Below are 22627 nucleotides of genomic sequence, written 5' to 3'. Positions count from 1 at the left end.
GCAGGAGATGTAACAAACGAGGAACAAATGTGAAGAAAGTATTTTATTTAACCACTTGCCTACAGTGCACTTTCACCCCCTTCCTGCTCAGGCCAATTTGCAGCTTTCAGCGCTGTCACACTTTGAATGACAATTGCGCGGTCATGCTACACTGTACCCATATGACATTTTAATCATTTTGTTCACACAAATAGAGCTTTCTTTTGGTGGTATGTAATCACCTCTGGGTTTTTTATTTCTTACATCAAAAAGGAAAAAAGACAACATTTTGAAAAAAAAAAAAGTTTTTCAAATTTTTAAAATAAATACATTTTTCTCCTTCACTGATGTGCGCTGATGAGGCGGCACTGATGGGCACTGATGAGGTGGCACTTATGGGCACTGATGATGTGGCACTTATGGGCACTGATAAGCGGCACTGATGAGCACTGAGAGGCAGCACTGACGGGCAGCACTGATGGGCACTGATAGGCGGCACTGATGGGCACTGACACGTGGCACTGATGGGCAGCACCATCAGTGCCCACAATCAGTGCCCATAGTGCTGCCAGTCAGTGCCCATCAGTGCCTAGATGAGCAGGCACTGACTAGCAGTACTATGGGCACTGATGGTGGGCACCGATGGTAGGCAGTAATTGGCACTTTATTTACATTGTGTAATCTGGGCACTGATGATCAGTGCCCTGATTACTTATATTTGTCTCCCCTATGAGGAGGAGCCGCTGATGGGCTCTCCTCGCCTCACACACTGACAGTGTGAGGCGAGGAGAGCCGAATAACGGCACTTCCTCATATACATGTGACCAACTGTGATGGACACAGCTGATCACATGGGTAAAGAGTGATGTCATTGACTCTTTACCGAGATCGGGATCGCTCCTTGTCCTAGCAACATGGCGCGGTCACGACTGCCACTCCGCGCCCGGGGGCACGCGAGAGAGGCTATTCTGGTGCGCCATCATAAGACGGTGTCCCAGAACAATAGCTACACCGCTCCGCCGTCATTTGACGGTGGGCGGGTAGCAAGTGGTTAAAAAATGGAAATTGTTTAAAAGACACAGAGTTTTAACCACTTGCTGACCAGCTAACAGTACTTTTACTGATGGCCGGCAGCTTAAATAGGCAACGCAACACTCATATGCACTGCGCACCTCCTTGAGCTTGCATCGGTGCAATCTGTGAATGGATTGCAGTGCTTGGTATAGGGCCACTGTGATCCGCCCAGATACCAAGTGATTGCTGTGCGATCACATCACCTAGGAAATAACAGTCATAAATTAAATCCATTCATCACATCATTGTTTACGACTGTTTGTGATCTGTGATTGGTCACCAGTGGTCACATGGTACCTGGGCTAATCACAGTGCCCTGTACTGTGATAGCTGTGGCCATTTACAGAATTACAATAGTAAACAATGAGTCATAAATGAAATCCATTCATGACAGTTGAAAGGATTGCTGTTATAATGATCATCAGTGTAAAAAAAAAAAACCCTGATCACTCCCCAGAGTAGTATAGCATCACTATAGTAACACCGAACTACTCTGATGACAGTATGTAAAAAAAAATAAAAAAAAGTTTAAAAAAAAATCTGATTTTTAATTTTTCTTACATACTGTCACCAGTCAGTATCCCTGATCACAGCCATACCGGTCATATAATGACGCTGTACTGCACTGTTTACAGTAAATAAAAAAAATAAAAATAAAGAAAAAATGTAAAAAAGATACATTTTATTTTCGAAAGAACTGTGGCAAAAAAATGCAACTTAAAAAAACTTGCCATGCTTCTTACAAAATACCTTGGATTGTCTGCTTTCCAAAAAGGGACCATTTGGAGGATATTTGTAGTGTCCTGGCATTTTAGGGCCTCAAGAAATGAGAGCCTGTCAGTACATCAGGACTGATCAATTTTCAAATATTTATCCCATAGTTTGTAGACTCTCTGCCCCCATTCACACTGAGGCGACGCTACTTCGCACCGCGACCTCCGAGGTCGCGGTGCGAGCAGCGCGCCGCTACCTCGGAGCGGCCGCCACGGACTTCGTAACATTGAAGTCTATGGCGGTCGCCTCCTGGTCGCCCCAAAGAAGCTCCGGACCCTTTTTCTGAGTCGGAGCGACTTGTGTCGCTCCTATCAGAATGGGTCCGCAGCTTCCCTATGGGAGGCGACCTGCGGCGACCTGTGAGGTGACCAGGTCGCCTCACAGGTCGCCCCAGTGTGAACGGGGGCTGAAACTTTTACACAGACTAAATAATATTCACTGATTTGAGTTATTTTTACAAAAGAAATGTAGCAGAATACATGTTGGCCTACATTTATAAAAAAAAGAATAATTGCACAGTTTTATAACAGAAACAAAAACATTTTTTTTTTTAATGTTTGGTATTTTTTTGTTAATATAGCAAACATAAAAAGCCCGTGGTGATTAAATACCACCAAAAGAAAGCTCTATCTGTGTAAAAAAAAAAAATTATAAAAATTTAATTCGGGTACAGTGTTGCATGACCACGCATTTGTATTTGTCAGTTTAAAGTAGTGCAGTGTTGAATAGCAAAAATTCCCCTGGTCATGAAGAGGGTAAAACCTTCTGGAGCTGAAGTGGTTAACAAACATTAAAAACATAACAGTAAGGGGCGTAGATGTGAGCGAGGGTAGACGTGCCGGACCGGAGCTCTGTGCTTATCCTGCAATTTAACTCCGTTTTCGGTGTGCGGTACGGCTGCTCTTCTATCCTATCTTGTGGGGGAGACTCCCAGGGTTCCAGCAATGCCATCCTCGACCCCTAAACCGGCTCGGCAGCCGCCCCAGGACCAGCGACAGACTCGCTCCACCAAAGGTCAGGGCCCGGGCTCCACCTCCGCCATTTTGGCGCCGACGTCTCCACAGCGGAGCGGCGGTGCGAGTGCAGGCATGGAGACACAGAGGCCTGCGGACCCCCTGCTTCCCGGAGCTTCCCAGGGACCTGATCAGGCGGTGGCTGCGGACCACTACCCCGATCCTGGAAGCCATAGATGGCTGCAAGGCGGTACTGATGGTACGCATAGACCACCTGGCGTCAGAGTGCACGCTCATCCGCCATGACCTGGACAAATTCCGGGGGAGGCTCACTGCTGCGGAGGACCGTATCTCGGAGGTGGAGGACAGCTCACATTCCCACAGTGCTCAACTGGCCGAACAGCAGGACGTTGTGAATTCGCTGCAACATCGCGCTGACGATGCAGAGGATAGACAGCGCCGGAATAATGTAAGAGTGGTGGGGCTCCCTGAGGGGCTGGAGGGAAAGAGACCTGCTCCATTTGCGGAGCAGTTCTTCAAGCAACTTCTTTCTTGGAAAATTTACCCCCCACCTATGTGGTGGAAAGGGCTCATAGAGTTCCAGCCGGGGGTCGACCTCCTGGAGCCCCCCCTCGCCCGTTCCTGGTAAAATTCCTCAATTATAGGGACAGGGATATGCTTCTATCGGAAGCGCAGAAACACCCTGAGCTTCACTATGAGAATGCACGTGTCATGCTGTTCCCTGATTTTTCGGCTGAGACACAACGCCGTCGGCGCTCCTTTACTGATGTCAGGAAGCGCCTGAGAGCTAAAGAGATCATCTACAGTATGCAGTATCCCTGTAGGCTCAGGGTGCAATACAAGGGCTCAGTGAAATTCTTCGACACTCCACAGGAGGCTTCCGACTGGCTGGATGGTCTGCGGTGAGTCCTGGCTGTTTGTGGTTCTGCTCACAGTTCTCTGCCCTCTGGATGTGGTCCTTATCTGTTTTCCTGTTGTTTGCTGCCCCTGATCGCCCTGATGTCTGCCCTGTTCTCCTGACTAATTTTTCCTTCTGGATGCCTGCAGTTTGTTGATTATGCCATGTTACCTGCATTTGGGATCTCCTGTCCTGACTGTTTGGCGGCTGGTCGTTGAGAGGTGGGGGGGGGGGGTTTCATTGCCTTTTCTGCACACCTATAGCTCCGGTATTTCCAGAGACTCCATCGGAACAGTTAGGACATCTTCTCTACCGGACTGTTGCTCACACTGGAGGACCGTCGCACGTTTCAGTTTTTTGGGCAGTTTGGGATTCAAGGCACATACCAGACTATTTTTTGGGATACCTACCTTTTTTCCCTTTTTCTTTGTTTGTTGAGTTGGTTTTTGGTATAATGGCAAGGGGACGTTTGCACCAGCACCGGATTTTTTTCACTCCTGGGTACTTGGAGGTGGTTGTTCTTGGGTCCCACTTACTTTTTACTTTGTTTCCGGCCTCTACCTGGGTTCTGCATCACTTTTTCCTCGATTCTTATGGCTGACAATATCAGACTCCTCTCATGGAATGTGAGGGGCTTGACTAATAAATTCAAGAGGGCCAGTGTCTTTCAGTATTTAAAGCTCATTAAGCCACATATCATCCTCCTGCAGGAGACTCACCTTGATGGCAATATGATTTTAGCTCTTCGGAGGCCGTGGATACAGAGGGCGTTTCATGCCACCTACTCCACGTATGCTAGAGGAGTCTCCATCCTCATTAGTAAATCCATCCCTTGCACAATCCAAAGGGTGATCTCTGATCCGGGGAGCAGATATGTGGCCGTGCTTATGGATATTTATTCTGTTACCATGCTATTAGTTGCTGTCTATGTGCCTCCTTCATTTAAGATACAATTACTGTATGATTTGTCTGATAAGTTGGCTGAGTATATGCATTTACCGCTGTTGTTCATGGGAGATTTTAATGCCATCCTGGATGCTGCCCTGGATACTTCCAACCCCAATAGGCCGGCCTCTGTGGATCTACTCACCTGGGCTTCCACGGGCATGACTGAACTTTGGAGATGGAAGCATCCGTTATTTAGGGAATACTCTCACCGGTCCACTGCTCACCACTCATCTGCTCGGATCGATTTGGCGTTTGGTAATGCACGACTGCAATCCCTTTTGACTGCCTCGGAATACAGGGCCGGGGGGGTGTCTGATCACAACCCGCTACTCTTGACAGTGAACCTCCAATTGGGGGCTGGAGTGCGTGGTTGGCGTCTGGCTGCCGGCTGGCTCCAACAGGATCAGGTCACCTCTCACCTTGGCTAGTCAATCCAGTCTTATTGGGAGGAAAACGTGGACTCAGCAGATCTGAGGATGGTTTGGGAGGCATTTAAGGCTGTGACGAGGGGAGAGTGTATTTCAGCCATTAAAACTGCTAGAAAGGATCACAATGAGGTTCGGATGTTGCAGGAAGAGGAGCGGAGGCGGGCGGGAGAGTACGCGGATTTGCCGTCTGATTCCAGCTATGCTGCGTTGCTGGAGGCGAGACGCCTTCTCTCTCTGCACGTCTCTGATCTCACTCATACTGAAGCTAACAATCTACGAGCATCTATGTTTGCACAAGGCGACAAGAATGGTAAATTCTTGGCGATGATGGTGGCTGACCAGCAGCCGCCGGTTAATATCCCGCTTATTAGGACCGCTGGGGGTGTGATTAGGACAGATCCTCGTGACATCTTGGAGACGTTTTTCGACTATTTTGAGGTCCTGTATGCTCCACTGCCGGGTGGTGACTCTGCGGCTGCGGATGACTTCCTGGGGAGCGTTACCCTACCATCCCTGTCGGATGAAGATAGTGCCCTCTTGGACGAACCGATAACGGCTCTGGAGGTGGAAAGAGCCATTGTGGCATTCCCGCCACACAAAGCCCCGGGTCCTGATGGTTTCCCCGCTGACTTTTATAAACAATATTCGGAACATTTGGCGCCTAGAATAAGCTCTCTGTTGCAGCACTGTTTGGAGACAGGGGAACTTCCTCCCTCCATGTTAGATGCCTATATGGTGCTGCTGCAGAAACCGGGTAAGGACCCCCTGGACTGCTCCTCTTACCGCCCTATCGCCCTTTTGAATATGGATCTTAAAATCTTAACGAAGGTCCTAGCCCTTAGATTGGCTGGGGCCAGTCATTCATTGATAGACCCGGATCAAACGGCCTTTATGCCGGGTAAGTCAGTTGATACTAACATTAGACGGTTGTTCACTCATCTTCAACTCCCCGGGGATGCGTCGGGCCAGAGGGTGGTGGTCTCCATAGATTTTGAGAAGGCCTTTGATTCGGTCGATTGGGCCTTCATGCTCAAGACGCTGGATCTCATGGGGTTTGGCCCCAACTTTAAGACCTGGATCCGGCTCCTTTACACAGGCCCTAGAACGGCCATACGGTTAGGCTACCTTACCTCTCCGTATTTCCAGGTGGGGCGGGGGACGAGGCAGGGATGTCCCCTTTCTCCATTCCTATTTGCCCTCACGCTTGAACCTATAGCGGCCGCACTGCGCAGCTCCTCAGCCGTGGGGTCGATTAAAGTCGGTTCCATTAAAGAATGCTTGGCGCTATACGCTGATGATATGTTGTTGTTCCTAGAGGACCCGGGTCCCTCCTTGAGAGCGGCCCTGTCTATCTTGGACGATTTCTGCAAATGCTCCGGTCTTCGTGTCAACTGGAGTAAGTCCTCCATTCTACCCCTTGATGAGGGTGCTCGACCGGCTGCGGCTGGGGACCTACCGCTTCGCTGGGTAGATAGTTTCACTTACCTGGGTGTTAGGGTCACTAGGCGCCCTCAAGATTATTTTTCATTGAACCTAGCTCCTTTATTGCCCAAACTCCAACAAAATATCCTGGCTTGGAAGCGACTCCCGCTTTCCTTATTAGGTCGTATTAGTGTACTTAAAATGAAATTTCTGCTCGTAGTCTTGTATTTCCTCCGAAATTCTCTGTTATGGGTACCGATGTCCTTTTTCAAAGAAACTTGATAGTCTCGTCAGTTCCTTCCTCTGGTCGCCCGGGGTTCCCAGGATTGGCCTACGAGCCCTCCAGGAACCTTGGGGTAATGGAGGCCTGGCGCTTCCGGATTGGCACAAGTATTATTTGGCAGGGCATATGGTGTTTGCGAGGCGCTGGTTGAGGGCGGATGAGGAGGATTCGGCTACGATTTTGGAAGCGGCTCACCTGGGCTCCTTCAAGACCCTCAGGTTGGCACTGTTTAGGGGTCTGGGCTCAGATCTCCCTCTGACACTTTCCATGAGGGCGACCGTTAAAGCGTGGACCCAGTCTTTGAAATTGACGTGTCCCAGTTATGTAGGATCCTCTCCCTCCGCTCCTCTGTGGATGAACCCTACTTTTCCCCATTTTCGTCGCTTGCCTGATCCGATGTTGTGGGCGGTGCGGGGCGTGAAAAACTTGGGAGACATAACAGCGGCGGGAGCACTCCTGCCGTTTGAACGTCTGCGGGAAAAATTTGACTTACCCAGTGGCTTCATATTTCGCTATCTCCAGCTGCGTCACGCCTTTCAGGCCCAATTTGCTACCTCTTCGGTGGAACTGTCTCCTTCGGACTTGGAATGCGTGTTGACTTGTGATACCACGCAAAAAACCCTCTCCACTGTTTATAAGGATATGTTCCGACTTACACCCCCTAGCATAGTTAGATGTAGGGAAAAATGGTCGGCTGAGGTGACAGACCTGCAGGGGGATGACTGGGATGAAGTATGGGCTGAGCCTTTCAAACATTTAGTTGCTGCCAGGGACAAGCTAATACAATTTAAATTCCTTCATAGAATATACTACACGCCGGCCCGTCTGGCCAAAATTTATCCGAACTCGTCGGCTGAGTGTTGGCGGTGTTCCCCAGCGGATGCAACTCATATTTTCTGGGAATGTAGCCAGATACAACAGTTTTGGACTGCAGTGACTTCCTGTCTCACGGAGGTGCTGCTTACTCCGATTCCGCGGACCCAGCGAGTCTGTCTCCTGGGTCTGGTGGAGGAGGTAGTTCCCTCGGTGGCACACAGAACTCTACTGGTCATTCTCCTGTTTTATGCTAAAAAGGCTATCTTACTACATTGGAAGAAGGTATCCCCACCCTCATTGTTGTTCTGGAAGGGCTTGGTTAATGCAGTGCTGCCCCTTTATAAGGCAACTTATGTTTCACGGGGTTGCCCCAAAAAATTTGAAAAGGTTTGGAGGGCATGGGTTGACTCCTCGGAAACTGTAGGTTAAAGCATATGTTTCTGTATTTGTGCTAAGACACTGGCCTGCTGAATGACCCCTAGAACTGTACATGTGGCATTTTGTACTGAAGTCCTGGAGTTTCACTTGTACAGACAGTTATTGAGGCTCGTTTGTACTGTGTTGATATGATGCGTTCCCGGGACAGAGGGAGGATATGATTTCTGTGATTGGGGGCTGGGGGGTACTTTCCTCCGAGGGTCGGTGGTTGGCCTCGTTGTCCTTGGGCTTTGGCCTGCACCGGCCCCCAGACCTCGACTCTCCTGGTCTTATTAAGGTGCTGGTGGCTGCTTTTGGGAGGGGGGGGGGTTTGTGGGTTTTTCGGGGTGGACGTTGTTGTTTTATTGTCTGCCTTGGTTTTTTGTAACTGTCTGTTTTTGTTTCTCTGTTCTTCTGTAAAATCAATAAAAAATAATTTTTCAAAAAAAAAACATAACAGTACTGATTTTTTTTAAATATCTGCCTGGAATTTCTCATGAGAGCAATGCAGACACAGAGTGCAGATTATTCTGGATTAGGATGACAGCTAATGTATACTAGCAGCCCTCCCAGTCTCAGAATTGGAGACAGAATTGTTAATACACTGCTCAAAAAAATTAAAGGAACATTTGAAAACACATCAGATCTCAATGGGGGAAAATTTCATGCTGGATATCTGTACTGATATGGACTGGGTAATATGTTAGGGACGAAAGGATGCCACATTGTTTGATGAAAACTATCACCCTACAGAGGGCTGAATTCAAAGACACCCCGAAAATCAAAGTGAAAGAATTATGCAGCAGGTTAGTCCATTTGTGCAGCAACTCAAATTGGTAGTTTGTATGGCCCCCATGTGCTTGTATGCATGCCTGACAACATCAGGGCATGCTCCTAATAAAAGGACAGATGGTGTCCTGCGGTATTTCCTCCAAGATCTGGACCAGGGCATCCAGTGGTGTATTTAGGTTTTGTGCTGCCCTAGGCCTGACTAAATTTATGCACCCCCTAATTTAAATATGACCCACCCCTTCCTGTAAAGGCCACACCCCTTCCTGTTTATGACCCATCCTGTCATCTGTAAACCACAGACCATAACCACAGTCTATCAGTGGCCATCAGCATAGCTTTATCAGTTCCCATAAGTTCAGCCTCATCAGTGCAGCCTTATCAGTGCTGCCTCTTTACTGCCCATCAGTGCAGCATATCATTGTGGCCTCATCAGTGGTCACCAGTGCAGCCCCATCAGTGGCCACCAGTGCAGCCTATCAGTGCCCATTAGTACAGCCTTATGTCACGGGATTAGTAAGATTACTCTTTTAAGATATTTGGACTTGTGTTTGCTGCCACTGATTGTAATTATAGGATTATTTCACTTATTTGTATAATAAATAGGAAGTCCATAGTCATTTTACAAATAATGAAATATTTATTTTGCTGCCCCCCCTGCAAAGTGCTGCCCTAGGCCTGGGCCTTGTTGGCCTAGGCCAGGATACAGCACTGAGGGCATCACTGAGCTCTTGAAAAGACTGAAGTGCAACCTGACGGCTTCTGATGGACCAAAAGATAATGTGCCAGAGGTGTTCATTTGGATTTAGGTCAGGCGAGCGTGGGGGGCCATTCAATGGTTTGAATTATTTCATCCTCCAGGAACTGGCTGCATACTCTCGCCACATGAGGTCGGGCATTGCCATACACCAGGAGGAACCCAGGACCCACTGCACCAGCGTAGGATCTGACAATGGGTCCAAGGATTTCATCCCGATACCAAATGGCAGTCAGGGTGGCATTGTCTAGCCTGCAGAGGTCTGTGAGTCCCTCTGTGGATATGCTCCCCCAGACCTTCACTGACCCACCACCAAACCCGTCATGCTGAACGATGTTACAGGCAGTATAACGTTCTCCTCGGCATCTCCAGACCCTTCCACGTCTGTCTCATCTGCTCAAGGTGAGCCTGCTCTCATCTGTAAAAAGCACAGGACACCAGTGGAGGATCTGCCAATTTTGGTGTTCAATGGCAAATGCCAATCGAGTTCCACGGTGCCAAGCAGTGAACATAGGACATCGGCCCTCAGGCCACCCTCATGAAGTATGTTTCTGATTGTTTGGTCAGAGACATTCACACCAGTGGCATACCTGCCAACTGTCCCGTTTTTCCTGGGACAATCCCGGCAAATAGGAGCCTGTCCCGGGTAATTTACATTGTCCCTGTTAATCAGGGACAATGTAAATCATTTTTTTTTTTGTGCCACACAGTGTCGCTCTCACCCCAGCTAGGTGTTGTAGTTCTGTCTCTCTCTCTGTGCCCGCTCACTCTTCCCGTCTGTCGCAAATTTAACGTGTCACCGGAGGCAGGGTGTCAGCATGGTGCACTTTCCAAAATCCGCCAGCAGGGGGAGGCAGAGCACCTTCCGACAAGCTTGAGGCCTCACACTCCATTAATTACTACTATTAATAATGTTTTTTTATAGATATAATTTTTACACCTGTTAATTGATACATATATATAGTTTTCTAGCTCTAGATAAATGTGTGTACATATCCGTGTATGTGTATTTGTGTGAATATATATATATATATATATATATATATATATATATATATTGCTCAAAAAAATGAAAACAGACCTCAATCCTCAATGGGAAAAATCTCATTCTGGATATCTATACTGATATGGACTTGGTATGTGTTAGGATAATATGGACTGGGTAATGCGTTAGGATCTATACTGGTATGGACTATACTGGTATGGACTCTGTAATGTGTTAGGATGGTATGGACTGGGTAATGTGTTAGGATCTATACTGGTGTGAACTGTCTAATGTGTTAGGATCTATACTGGTATGGACTGGGTAATGTGTTAGGATCTATACTGGTATGGACTATACTGGTATGGACTCTGTAATGTGTTAGGATGGTATGGACTGGGTAATGTGTTAGGATCTATACTGGTATGGACTGGGTAATGCGTTAGGATCTATACTGGTATGGACTGTGGTATGTGTTAGGATCTATACTGGTATGGACTGGGTAATGCGTTAGGATCTATACTGGTATGGACTATACTGGTATGGACTCTGTAATGTGTTAGGATGGTATGGACTGGGTAATGTGTTAGGATCTATACTGGTGTGAACTGGGTAATGTGTTAGGATCTATACTGGTATGGACTCGGTAATGTGTTAGGATGATATGGACTGGTTTATGTGTTAGGATCTATACTGGTATGGACTGGGTAATGTGTTAGGATCTATACTGGTATGGACTGGGTAATGTGTAGGATGGTATGGACTGGGTAATGTGTTAGAATCTATACTGGTATGGACTGGGTAATGTGTTAGGATCTATACTGGTATGGACTGGGTAATGTGTAGGATGGTATGGACTGGGTAATGTGTTAGGATCTATGCTGGTATGGACTGGGTAATGTGTAGGATGGTATGGACTGGGTAATGTGTTAGGATCTATGCTGGTATGGACTAGGTAATGTGTGAGGATGGTATGGACTGGGTAATGTGTTAGGATCTATACTGGTATGGACTGGGTAATGTGTTAGGATCTATACTGGTATGGACTGGGTAATGTGTTAGGAAGGAAAGGATGCCACATTGTTTTATGTAAATGAAAATTATCATCCTACAGAGGGCTGAATTCAAAGACAGGTGAATAAAGTGTGAAATGTGCTCAGGTGTGACCATACAAAAAATGTAATATGTAAATATAAATAAAGTGCAAGGTGTAAATAAGTACAATAAAACCTAATTATACCAGATAGTATAATTATACTTATTTACACCTTGCACTTTATTTATATTTACATATTCCATTTTTTGTATGGTCACACCTGAGCACGTTCGACACTTTAGAATTGCAGGGAATTGTGATGAGAATTTTAAACTTTAGGCAGAAGTAGTGCAGCTGAATGGGCGAATTATTCCAACTCTGCTACTTTGGCCTTAAGTTTTCAATTCCCTTTTCAATTTCCTGTAATTCTCTCTTTATGAAGTAGACCCTATAATCTGATAAGTAGGCGGAGATTAATTATGTGGAGTGGGCGGAGCTTCATGGAAGTGGGTGTGGTAAGTAATTGATAGCTGCGCTGCAAAGTGTCCCTGGAATTTTTTTTCAAATGTTGGCAACTATGCAGTGGCCTGCTGGAGGTCATTTTGTAGGGCTCTGACAGAGCTCATCCTGTTCCTCCCTGCACAAAGGAGCAGATACCGGTCCTGCTGATGGGTTAAGGACCTTCTACGGCCCTATCCAGCTCTCCTAGAATAACTGTCTGTCTCCTGAAACCTCCTCCATGCTCTTGAGACTGTGCTGGGAGACAGAGCAAACCTTTTGGTAATGGCATGCATCGATGTGCCATCCTGGAGGAGTTGGACTGTCTGTGCAACCTCTATAGGGTCCAGGTATCGCCTCTTGCTACCAGTAGTGACACTGAGCCTAGCCAAATGCAAAGCTAGCGAAAAACAGTCAGAAAAGATGATAGGAAAAAAAATGGCAGCGGCCTCGACCTCTAAAACCATTCCTGTTTTGGAGGTCATGTCATTGTTGCCCATCTAGTGCACCTGTTGTTAATTTAATTAACACCAAAGCAGCTGAAACTGATTAACAACCCCCTCTGCTACTTAACTGACCAGATCAATATTCCAGGAATTTACTTGACTTGGTGCTATACTCTGATTAAAAAAGTGTTCCTTACATTTTTTGAGCAGTGTAGACTCTGTCCAAAGATCTGTTGGAGAAAAGCTTTTCCATTATGAACTATAGAACGGTTTTTGTTTAGAGTAGAGTTCTTCCTTACTTCCTTCTGTTCAGTGTTGACCTAAATGTTCCTATCTTCACAGGATGGAGGGGAGATCTGCCAGAGTTTTGTTTTAGAGGAAATACAGACCATACAATGTGGTTACTTTAGCAAGTATGATCTCACCACAGCAGCATTCCCAGCATATTAATATATTTTACATGTTGACTGAGTTTTCCATACTGCCAGCAAATAGTGTTAGAGTCCACCCACGCATATTCTTCATACAGTAAACACAATGGAGAGGATTGTTTGTGTTGTGTTCATAGAGGGGTGCTCCAGTGTTCCCTTTCGGTGGTTACCTGTGTCTGGCTTTAGAAATAACGCGCACCTCAGGCAACATTCTGCTCTTGTGGGTTTGTGACTACAAACTGCCATTCTTGAAGTGTTCCATGTATTTATCTGAGCAGCTTCTTCTCGGTAATTACCAGTAAATATTTTAAACCCTTACACCCCGTACACATGATCAGAATATCATACAAAAAATATTTGCTTTCGAATCGATCGTGCGATAATCTGATCGTTAGAGACTGCTGTGAAGAAGGAGCGCGGCTGCCTGCCCCTCGGCAGCACGCACGCTCTGAAACGTGTCGCATCCACAGTGACGTCATCCACACACGACTGCTGACCAAGCCTCGTTTTCATCTGACGGACTCCGAGCCTCGCTTTCGCTCCTGCTCCGCCGTCATTGCTGGCTACGGCGAAGAGGAGTCTAGTCCCCGCGGGATGGCAGCACAGATTGGATGACTTTTATCCCTCATCTCTCCATCTTGGAATCTCCAGGAGGGTGCCTGAAACGTACCTGCTTACCTATAGATGTGAGTGCATGCTGTATTGAATAAAACGTGTTTTAAAGTCTACATTAAAGCCTAGTACACACACAACGAATTTCCACCGACCGGTCGTCCGTCTTTTGTCCAGAGTGGTGTTTTGTTGGTTGGAATGTGCCTAGACTGCACACGAATTTTCCCGCACGACAAAATTCTACTTCAGAAGTGATGTCATGTGTTGGTTTGCTTTCTTTGTGTTCTTTCTTCTCTGAGCATGCCCAGTCTTGCTCATAAGATTTTTCCCTGTCGAAATCTGTACTGACTGCACGAAAATCGGACGTGTTTTGACGGAGGACAACAATTTTATAGCCTGCACACCAGATTTTTTTCGGCCGAAAAGTCGGAGTCGGTTGTCTGAAGCATCATACTAACAAGCCGAAAATCAGCAGATCGGTCGTCGGACGAAAATTCCCGGCCGAATTTCGACTCGTGTGTACGGGCCTTATAGGCGCCTCTTTCTCTCCTTGATCATTAGTACACAGCTGTCGGCCAAAATATTCCAAAGGGGCAATCACCAAAATTTTTACGAAACCAGATCATACGGTTTTAGTTTTAACCAGTACCATTGTCGTCCAAAAATTCAATACATATACGTACATTACATACCTTCCGTATGTTTATTCTGTCGTACGAGAATTTTTATACTTTAGTAAACTATTGGTTTTTGATTTGAAGACTAGCATCCAAAATTAAAAAAACGGTTGATCATTTGTCCGATAATCTCATTGTGTGTAATAGGTTTTAAAAGTCTTAAAAGCCCAACACCAACAAAACACATGTCCGGAAACGCGGAAAGTACAGCAAAAACGCTCAAAAGCAGCATGCATAGATGTGAATGGAGCCTAAAAGCGGTATTAAAAACAAAAATGAAATATATTGCAGCTTACCAATCACTAGATGTGGTGGCTGCATTTGTTTTCCTTTTTTAGTCTTTTTAACCCCTGTGTTTTCACCTGGTGATCTGCCTAGCAACACACCTCCTGCATTAGAGTGCCTCCACTGTGGCTGAAGGAACAACAGAGACACCTTTGGACAGCAGCATTGTCAGTTTGGGGGAAGGGGAGTGCTAGATGTACTAGCAGAAAGTGTTAGTAAACCTTTGGATTTTTTTAAATAAAAATAATAAACAGGTTACACTTAGAGCCGGTTCACACTGGGGCGACCGTAGGTCGCCTGCCATAGAGAAGCTGTGGACCCGTTCTAATAGGAGCGACACAAGTCGCTCCGACTTAGAAAAAGGGTCCGGAGCTTCTTTGGGGCGACCCGGAGCGACCTGCATAGACTTCAATGTTATGAAGTCCGTGCCGGCCACTCCGAGGTCGCGGTGCGAGCAGCGCACCGCAACTTGTCAGGTCGCCCCGACAAGTCGGATCGCTCTAATGTGAACCGGCTCTTACCTGCTCTGTGCAATGGTTTTGCACAGAGCAGCCCTGATCCTCTTCTTCTGGGGTTTCCCCTGCCGGCATTTCAGGCCCCTCCTCTTCATCAGGTGCTCCCACAGAAAGCTGCTTTCCCTGGGGAGCACCCGTGCAGGCTCGCTCCTGAGTCCTGCTGCTGCATCTATTGACACAGAATGCAGGATTCGGCCCCACTCCCCCTGCTCCCGTGTCACATTATTTGATTGACATCAGCGGGAGCCAATGGGTCCTGCTGCTATCAATCTGAGCAATGAGAAGCAGTGGCTGGAGCTGCTACGCTCATGCACATTGCTGGATCAGATCGGGCTCGGGTAAGAAAAAGGGGGCGGTCTGCAGCACAGAAGGTTTTTCACCCTTACGCTTACAGTGGATATAAACCCGATTCATGAAGTTTGACCTGGGCACATATATCTGTAATGTTTATTTATCTCTCTCCAAAGCCCTAAGTCCTTTGTTTTTCTGCTGCTCCATTCTTCTGTTATCAGCATGATAATTTCTGACAACTTCTGCGACACAGGAGATAAAAGCAGCTGAAAATGTATGTCAGGGAGGATGCTATAAATAAATTAGCAGAGATCTGGTCTGTTCACAGCCCAGCTCTGCAAGTTTTTCCTTCTTCTGCCTATGTGGAGGGGGGGGGGGGGGTGTGCCTTTCCCTCAATCAGCTGTCACACAGTGTATGCCCAGACTCCCCTCCCACTGCTGTAAGAGAAAGTAAAAATTCTAACACAATGTTCACTTTCCAAAGAATATAGAAAGCTGAAGACAGCAGATATACATGTAAAACCTATGTAGGAGGATTTTTTCATCTCTGTGTATCATCTGAGGCTTTTCACTTCACTGGGTATATATTAGGGATCACATCCATTTTAAGGCTTTAGAACCACTTTAAATACACCAATTAGGAAAGTAAAAGATGGTAGAAAGGAGTACCCAGAGGGGCCTTCTAAGTATAAGACACTATGTGTTAGGTACCACATCCTTTGAAAGAATCTGCACAAAAAAACCCTGGCAACTAGATTAAGGACTTTAATGGTACCATTCACAAATTGATTAAAATATATCAAATTTTTATTGTACAAAGGTTAAAAAACATGTAACCACTAGAAGGACTCATACACTAATATCAATATACACATATACAGAATAACATATGATATTGTTTAGTTGTTTCCTCATCATTCCTGCTGTAGTTGGGTGATGAGTTGCTAGCTGTGACTTTGACGTGTTTCAGGGGACGCTGCCCGCTTCATCAGGAAGGAAAACTACAGAGTAATAGGTTGTATTTGATCACCTGTGCTATTTTTTTTTTTTTGCGCTATAAACAAAAAAAGAGCGACAATTCTGAAAAAAAAAAAAAAAAATAGATATTTTCACATTCTGCTATATAACATTCCCCCCAAAAAAATGTAAAAATCTAAATTTTTTAACATTTTAGGCCAATTTGTTTTCTGCTACATATTTTTGGTAAAATTATTTTTGATTGGTTTGCGCAGATGTTATCACGTCTACTAATATGGGAAAGATTTATGTAATTTTTGTTGTTTATTTTTTTTACTAGTAATGGCGGCGATTTGCGATTTTTAGTGGGAACAGCTCAGATGTGCTCTCATCCTCCCCTTGCACTTACATAAACATACGTATAGGTAATGCTGTTTTATTAAATGCAAATGTGCACACGCCAGGGCTTTATTTCTGTTGATGGATCTCTGAAAAGGTTGGAGAAAAGTCAGATAAATGTATATTGCTGATGATGTTTACATGTGGTCTTGGTTGTCTATTACAGAGACACTTGTCCCCGGAGGAGTTTCAGCATGTCTTTGGGATGAATATTGAATCGTTTGACCGCCTTGCACTGTGGAAGAGGAATGACCTAAAGAAGAAAGCTTTGCTTTTCTAGCCTCTGCTACACTCCCTCAGCCGCCAGAACTACAACCTGCTCCCGCCGTCACCTTGTTGCAACTCTTGTTTCGGAAGAGAAAGGCAAAACGGATCGCCGGGGGCCAGCCAGTTCTCGCACCTTTTTCCAGCCATGCCAACATCCACTCTCTGTTTGCTTTATTGACAGTATTCTGCGCAGCCCAGGAACACAACTCCACTGATCACTGTAAATGAGGATTACTACATCTGTATGTATAGCTCATGTATTGTATCCTTCAGATTGGTTTGATGTATGTATTGAAGGCCAAAGACTCCCATGTCAGCCATGTTTGCACTTATAGAAATTATTACGCGTTGTCCAGAGATCAACATTTTCCCCATGTTCTAAAAACAGAGTATGCTTGTGTTCTGGACATTTTATAGATAGGCAGCTCCTATCCTCATATTGATTAGTGGTTCCAAATGAATAACTACTGCAGTAGGGAACAGACACAAAAAGATACACTCCGCATCTTTCCAAAATAACTCTTCTGTTTTATTTGACGCAATTGAAGGCTTTTATACACATGATTACGTAGGTATCACATTATTATTACAATTGTACTTTTATGGTAACAAGGGGCGTAACATAGGCAGGCTCATTCTAATCAGGACTCGAAAGAATGCAAACATTATTAGTGCTGTGTGCACAATGAGTGCAGTGTGCAATACATACAAAATATAATACAATAATATACAGGATGTACAAATTTCCTTTACACTTGTGGCATCCATGCAACTTCCAAGGACTTATTCAGAAAGTATTGGACACGTTGCAGTAGCCAATAAGAATTTTTAGATCTGACTACAACAATGTGTAATCTAAGTGTTCTTTACACTGCCAAAATATGTTATTGACAATGTAATAGAAGAAATATACTACCTTTTTTTTCTTTTTAAGTGTACCTGTCAGTCATACAAAGTATACAGAGGTATAGAGAGGTATTTTTGGGGGTCAAACCTATCTACCCTTTATAGAAACTATTCATTTAAAGTAAATCTGTGATTTGCCCATATAGGAGAAAGCAATAGATTTTCCTTACTCTTGCCTTGCCTAGCAGTAAATACTCACCTTTCCTTCACTCCCTCACTGCTCAGTTCAGCTTGGAGGATTAGCATGTGACTCACTCCATGTACCAGGGCCGCTCCAGCCATAGCCATGTGTACACTATCACTTGACTCTTGGCTCACACCAAGCAGCTTTGCCTGCTCCCAGCAGCTGAACAGAATGGCGACGGAGTGTAAGAAAGTTAAGTACATACTTCAGTATACGGGAGATCAAAGTGAACTTTTTTTTTTCTGCCCATGTAGGTTCACTTTAAATCGTAGCTCCGCTTTTGTTGAGAAAAAAAAAAACATTCCCCTCTGGGTGATCTCTCTACATTACAAGGATTATAACAAACTTTGTTGCAGATTCCTACCTTTTGTTATTCTGAAGAAATCATTGTTTGTGCTTAGTGGGTCAAATGGGAGTGGTTTCATAATTATCTATCAGCTGTGGCAGCTGAAGGGCTCTAATGAGGAAAGCTGCTGGGCCTGCATCCCTATAGGCCCCTTTTACATGGGCAATCCGATCCGCCTGTCAGTTTTTCAGGTGGACCTGATTGGATGCTCCATACATCCCTATGGGGCAGCGGGTGTCAGCAGAGACATCTCCGCTGACACCCGCTGCTATCTGATTCCGATCCTGTCTATGAAATCTGGACGGATGGAAACCCTTTTTTCCATCCGTCTGGAGTATCGGATCGGATGGTGTCGGATGAGAACGGACATGGGGTCCGTTCTCATCCGATCTCCCCATAGAGGAGAGTGGGGATCTGAAAGCTCCGTCTCTACATACAGAGCGGAGATGGAGTTGTCATCTGCCTGCTCAGTGGGGATCGGCGGATCGATCCCCTGCTGAGCAGAACGGGCTCCGTCGGGTGCACCGCCCGTGTGAAAGAGCCCTTAGACGTGTTCCTATTGGAAGTATCTCACCAAAAACTACATTTTTGTTGCAGGGGATGCCAGAAATCTGACTTGTATTTTAGGCAGACTTCTGGGAAAATTGGTGAGCCAATCACACAAGCAGGAAATGATGTTTCTGGGATGTGGTCAGTATACATATTGTGTACAGAACAGCTCCAGGTAGCCATATTGCATTGCATTTTCAGAAAATTACAGCGACTGCAGAATAAAAAGGAAAGGTAATTTTTAATAACATTCAATTACAATATGATTTGGGTCGCAGTTGTATTCATTGTTTTTTCTTTATTTACTATTTTTTTTTCCCACAAAAGTGGAGTTACCCTTTAAAGCCATCCATATATGGATCAAAATTCGGCCGGTTCAGCAGGGACCGGCAGAATGTAGATCCATGTATAGGCAAGGGTGGTTGTACAGAAGTTGATCTACCGATTGACTTCTGTACAACCTCCCTGCTGGAAAGTTTCTGCTAAAGCAGCGATAAAGCCTGCAACACTGATGGCGGGGAATTCTCCATGCTGTCAGAACACAAAGGCTCAGCACTCCCCCCATCCACCTCAAATGTGTGGGTAGGGAAATCAAGTCTTTTTTAGTGTTTCCTTCATTCACACTGCTGTGGGCTGCATAAGCGTTAATGGAAATTTCTATTGTTATCAAACAGGCCTTTATATTTAAGCAACAGGTCCACTTTAAAAGAATAAGTCACAGGCATTGTTGTATCTATGATCGTGCCAATGTATTTGGCAAGTGATTGGCAGGTCTTAGAGGGTCTGCAAACCAAGAGATGAATTTATGTAGGCCCCAATGATTATATATTTATTTAAAATATTGCAGTGTCAATCATGTAGACTGCATGTAGGTTTGCCCACTGTTTAGCCAAGCATTGACAGCTGCCTGCTCTATATTGAACGATTGTCTATATTCTGGGGGCTTTGAAATGTTGTATTGTAAGTGCCGAAACAATAGCCTTGGGTACGCTCTGGAGCCATCTCATTGGCCACTATCGTTCCTATTTTATTCAAACTAAAGTCTCCCTTTAGCTGGGTACACACTACAGTTTTTTTCATGTAATCCAGCGGGTTTCACGGAAAAAAACTGTCAGCCCTGGTCGGAGCCGCTGTACTAACCATACAAGGTTAGTTCATAGATCTCCCCTGCTGAGCTATTGTGTTCTGACAGGTGGACGGTCCCCCACCAGAACACTCCGATCAGCGCTGTCCGCCATTGGCTGAGATCGCTGATCAGGTGTCGGTCCACTGCTGGTTTTCCAGCATACACGTCTGACAGAAGCCAGCCAAATGGGGGTCTTCTGTCGGACAGACCGACATATACACAGGCAGAATGTTGGCTGTTTTTTTATGAATCGGCAGATGTCTCCCCACATTCTGCCATGTGTACGGGGCTTTAGACCAAGGTCCCACCATCAGACCATAGTAACCGGCTGCCATGTGTACGGGGCTTTAGACCAAGGTCCCACCATCAGACCATAGTAACCGGCTGCCATGTGTACGGGGCTTTAGACCAAGGTCCCACCATCAGACCATAGTAACCGGCTGCCATGTGTACGGGGCTTTAGACCAAGGTCCCACCATCAGACCATAGTAACCGGCTGCCATGTGTACGGGGCTTTAGACCAAGGTCCCACCATCAGACCATAGTAACCGGCTGCCGTGTGTACGGGGCTTTAGACCAAGGTCCCACCATCAGACCATAGTAACCGGCTGCCGTGTGTACGGGGCTTTAGACCAAGGTCCCAACATCAGACCATAGTAACCGGCTGCCGTGTGTACGGGGCTTTATACCAAGGTCCCACCATCAGACCATAGTAACCGGCTGCCGTGTGTACGGGGCTTTAGACCAAGGTCCCACCATCAGACCATAGTAACTGGCTGCCATGTGTACAGGGCTTTAGACCAAGGTCCCACCATCAGACCATAGTAACCGTCTGCCATGTGTATGGGGCTTTAGACCAAGGTCCCACCATCAGACCATAGTAACCGGCTGCCGTGTGTACGGGGCTTTAGACCAAGGTCCCACCATCAGACCATAGTAATAAAATACAGCAGACAGTGCTATTACAGCTGAAGGGAGGATCCTTTGCTTGATCAAAATGAACTCCAGTTAAATAAATTGGGTTTGTCTTCATGTGTATGTCCACATTGCTATATCATTAGCCGCTGTCCCAACAGCGGTGATAAAATCTTAGTTTTTTTTATTTGTTGATGAATGTATTATACAGATCTTGCCTTTGTTTAACTATGACATGAAGGATCTGATTTGCTAGGAGATTGTACACAGAAGGAGAATGTGGAGAGATCGGGGGTTAGGATATGTATAAGAGAAGGGATTTGGAGCGCCTACTCTTAGGTAAAGGAAGAGATGACTAATGAAGGTGATGGTTTTCAAATATAAAATACATGCTTTGTGACACTGTAGGAAGGATATTTATCTTTGTTATCCCTATAGTTTACTTGGAGTTAATTTCAAGTCATATCTGTTTATCATACTGTGCAAGCTTTAATCTCTATCAAATGTCTCCTAGATGAATGACGGATCCTGCGATGTTTGGGTAGGACATCTGCACTGCATTATAATTCCTCTAGGGGGGGCTCATTCTCTTCAGCTGTGTGCACTGTACTTCTAAACTTGTTATATTATCTTCTATAAAACTACTATTGTTAGACCCCCCCAGAAAAAAAAGCTCATACCAGATATATATTTGGATATTGTTTTTTATTTTGTTTAATCCTACTGATATCCTAGTTCCATCTATGTTTCTTGCTTGTTAGTACATCTTATTAATGTAAAGTTGGTTAGCATGCTAATTGTATGCATTTCTGCAACTGGGAGTGTCCACATATTATTTATGTATATTGTATATCCTCTATGCCAAAGCACCAGTAACCCAAAAAGAAAACCGTGGGTACACTGAGCTGCACCGGCGCTGCAGGAAAAAAATGCACCGCATCCGTGTAAAGCGCCATTAGAGAGCACAGTATTTGCAGATTCCATAGTTCTAGTACAGCTTCTTCCTATCAGTAACGTACCCGGCCTGTCCCAGCAGAATTAGGGGGGAGCATGTGACCTCTGTCCTATAAGCAAGTTTGCTTTGCCCGGGTTCAGAGAAGACTCATGGTGCAGAGGACCTACCATAGGGAGTCATTTATGTGTAGGCAGCTTGTGCTTGCCTAATATTTCAGTATTTTCTCTTAAAGGAAACCTCTGCTGAGAGATACATAGGCTCCCACTTCTGGCATCTTCTGAAAACGCTAGTCACCTGCTAATCTAGCGGCTTCAATACTTTCTGGGCCGTTACCAAGAACAAGTATACAAGTTTAGCCGTCTGACTTCACTGGTTACATACTTGTTCCATGTCACTCATGCCAAACAAAGCAAAAAAGGATCAGCATGACAGCCAGTTAACTAGCATTTTCTGACTGGGGTCAGCAATGGGGTCTTCTCAGTAAAGGTTTATTGTATCCATGTAACTTGTGATTAGTTACTTAACATAGATTATAATATTAGAAAGCCTGTGTTCATTCCATGCGGGGAAGCATACTGGATTCCAAGGCTATTATAAAACACATCTGTGTACTCCATGCAGTCACCATAGTATGGAGAGAATGTTCTGTGACCATACAGCTGTGTTCCGGGCCATAGGAGTACAAATTCAT

The 22627-nt window shown here is 45.4% G+C and overlaps 1 protein-coding gene across 1 annotated transcript in view; it reads left to right on the top strand.

The window, feature by feature from the left end:
* The window catches only part of ABLIM2 (actin binding LIM protein family member 2), a 236507-nt gene extending 219158 nt beyond the window's left edge, over window positions 1-17349 (top strand). Inside the window, exon 22 of the mRNA XM_082264258.1 lies at window positions 16855-17349. Within this exon, the coding sequence (XP_082120384.1) occupies window positions 16855-16968 (114 nt within the window). The 3' untranslated portion in view covers window positions 16969-17349. The remainder of the gene's footprint in view (window positions 1-16854) is intronic.
* Window positions 17350-22627: the final 5278 nt, after the last annotated feature.

Source organism: Pelophylax lessonae (genome assembly GCF_965119305.1).
Source record: "Pelophylax lessonae genome assembly, chromosome: 1".
Classification (NCBI taxonomy): Eukaryota; Metazoa; Chordata; class Amphibia; order Anura; family Ranidae; genus Pelophylax; species Pelophylax lessonae.
This window is presented reverse-complemented; position numbering and strand designations above follow the sequence as displayed.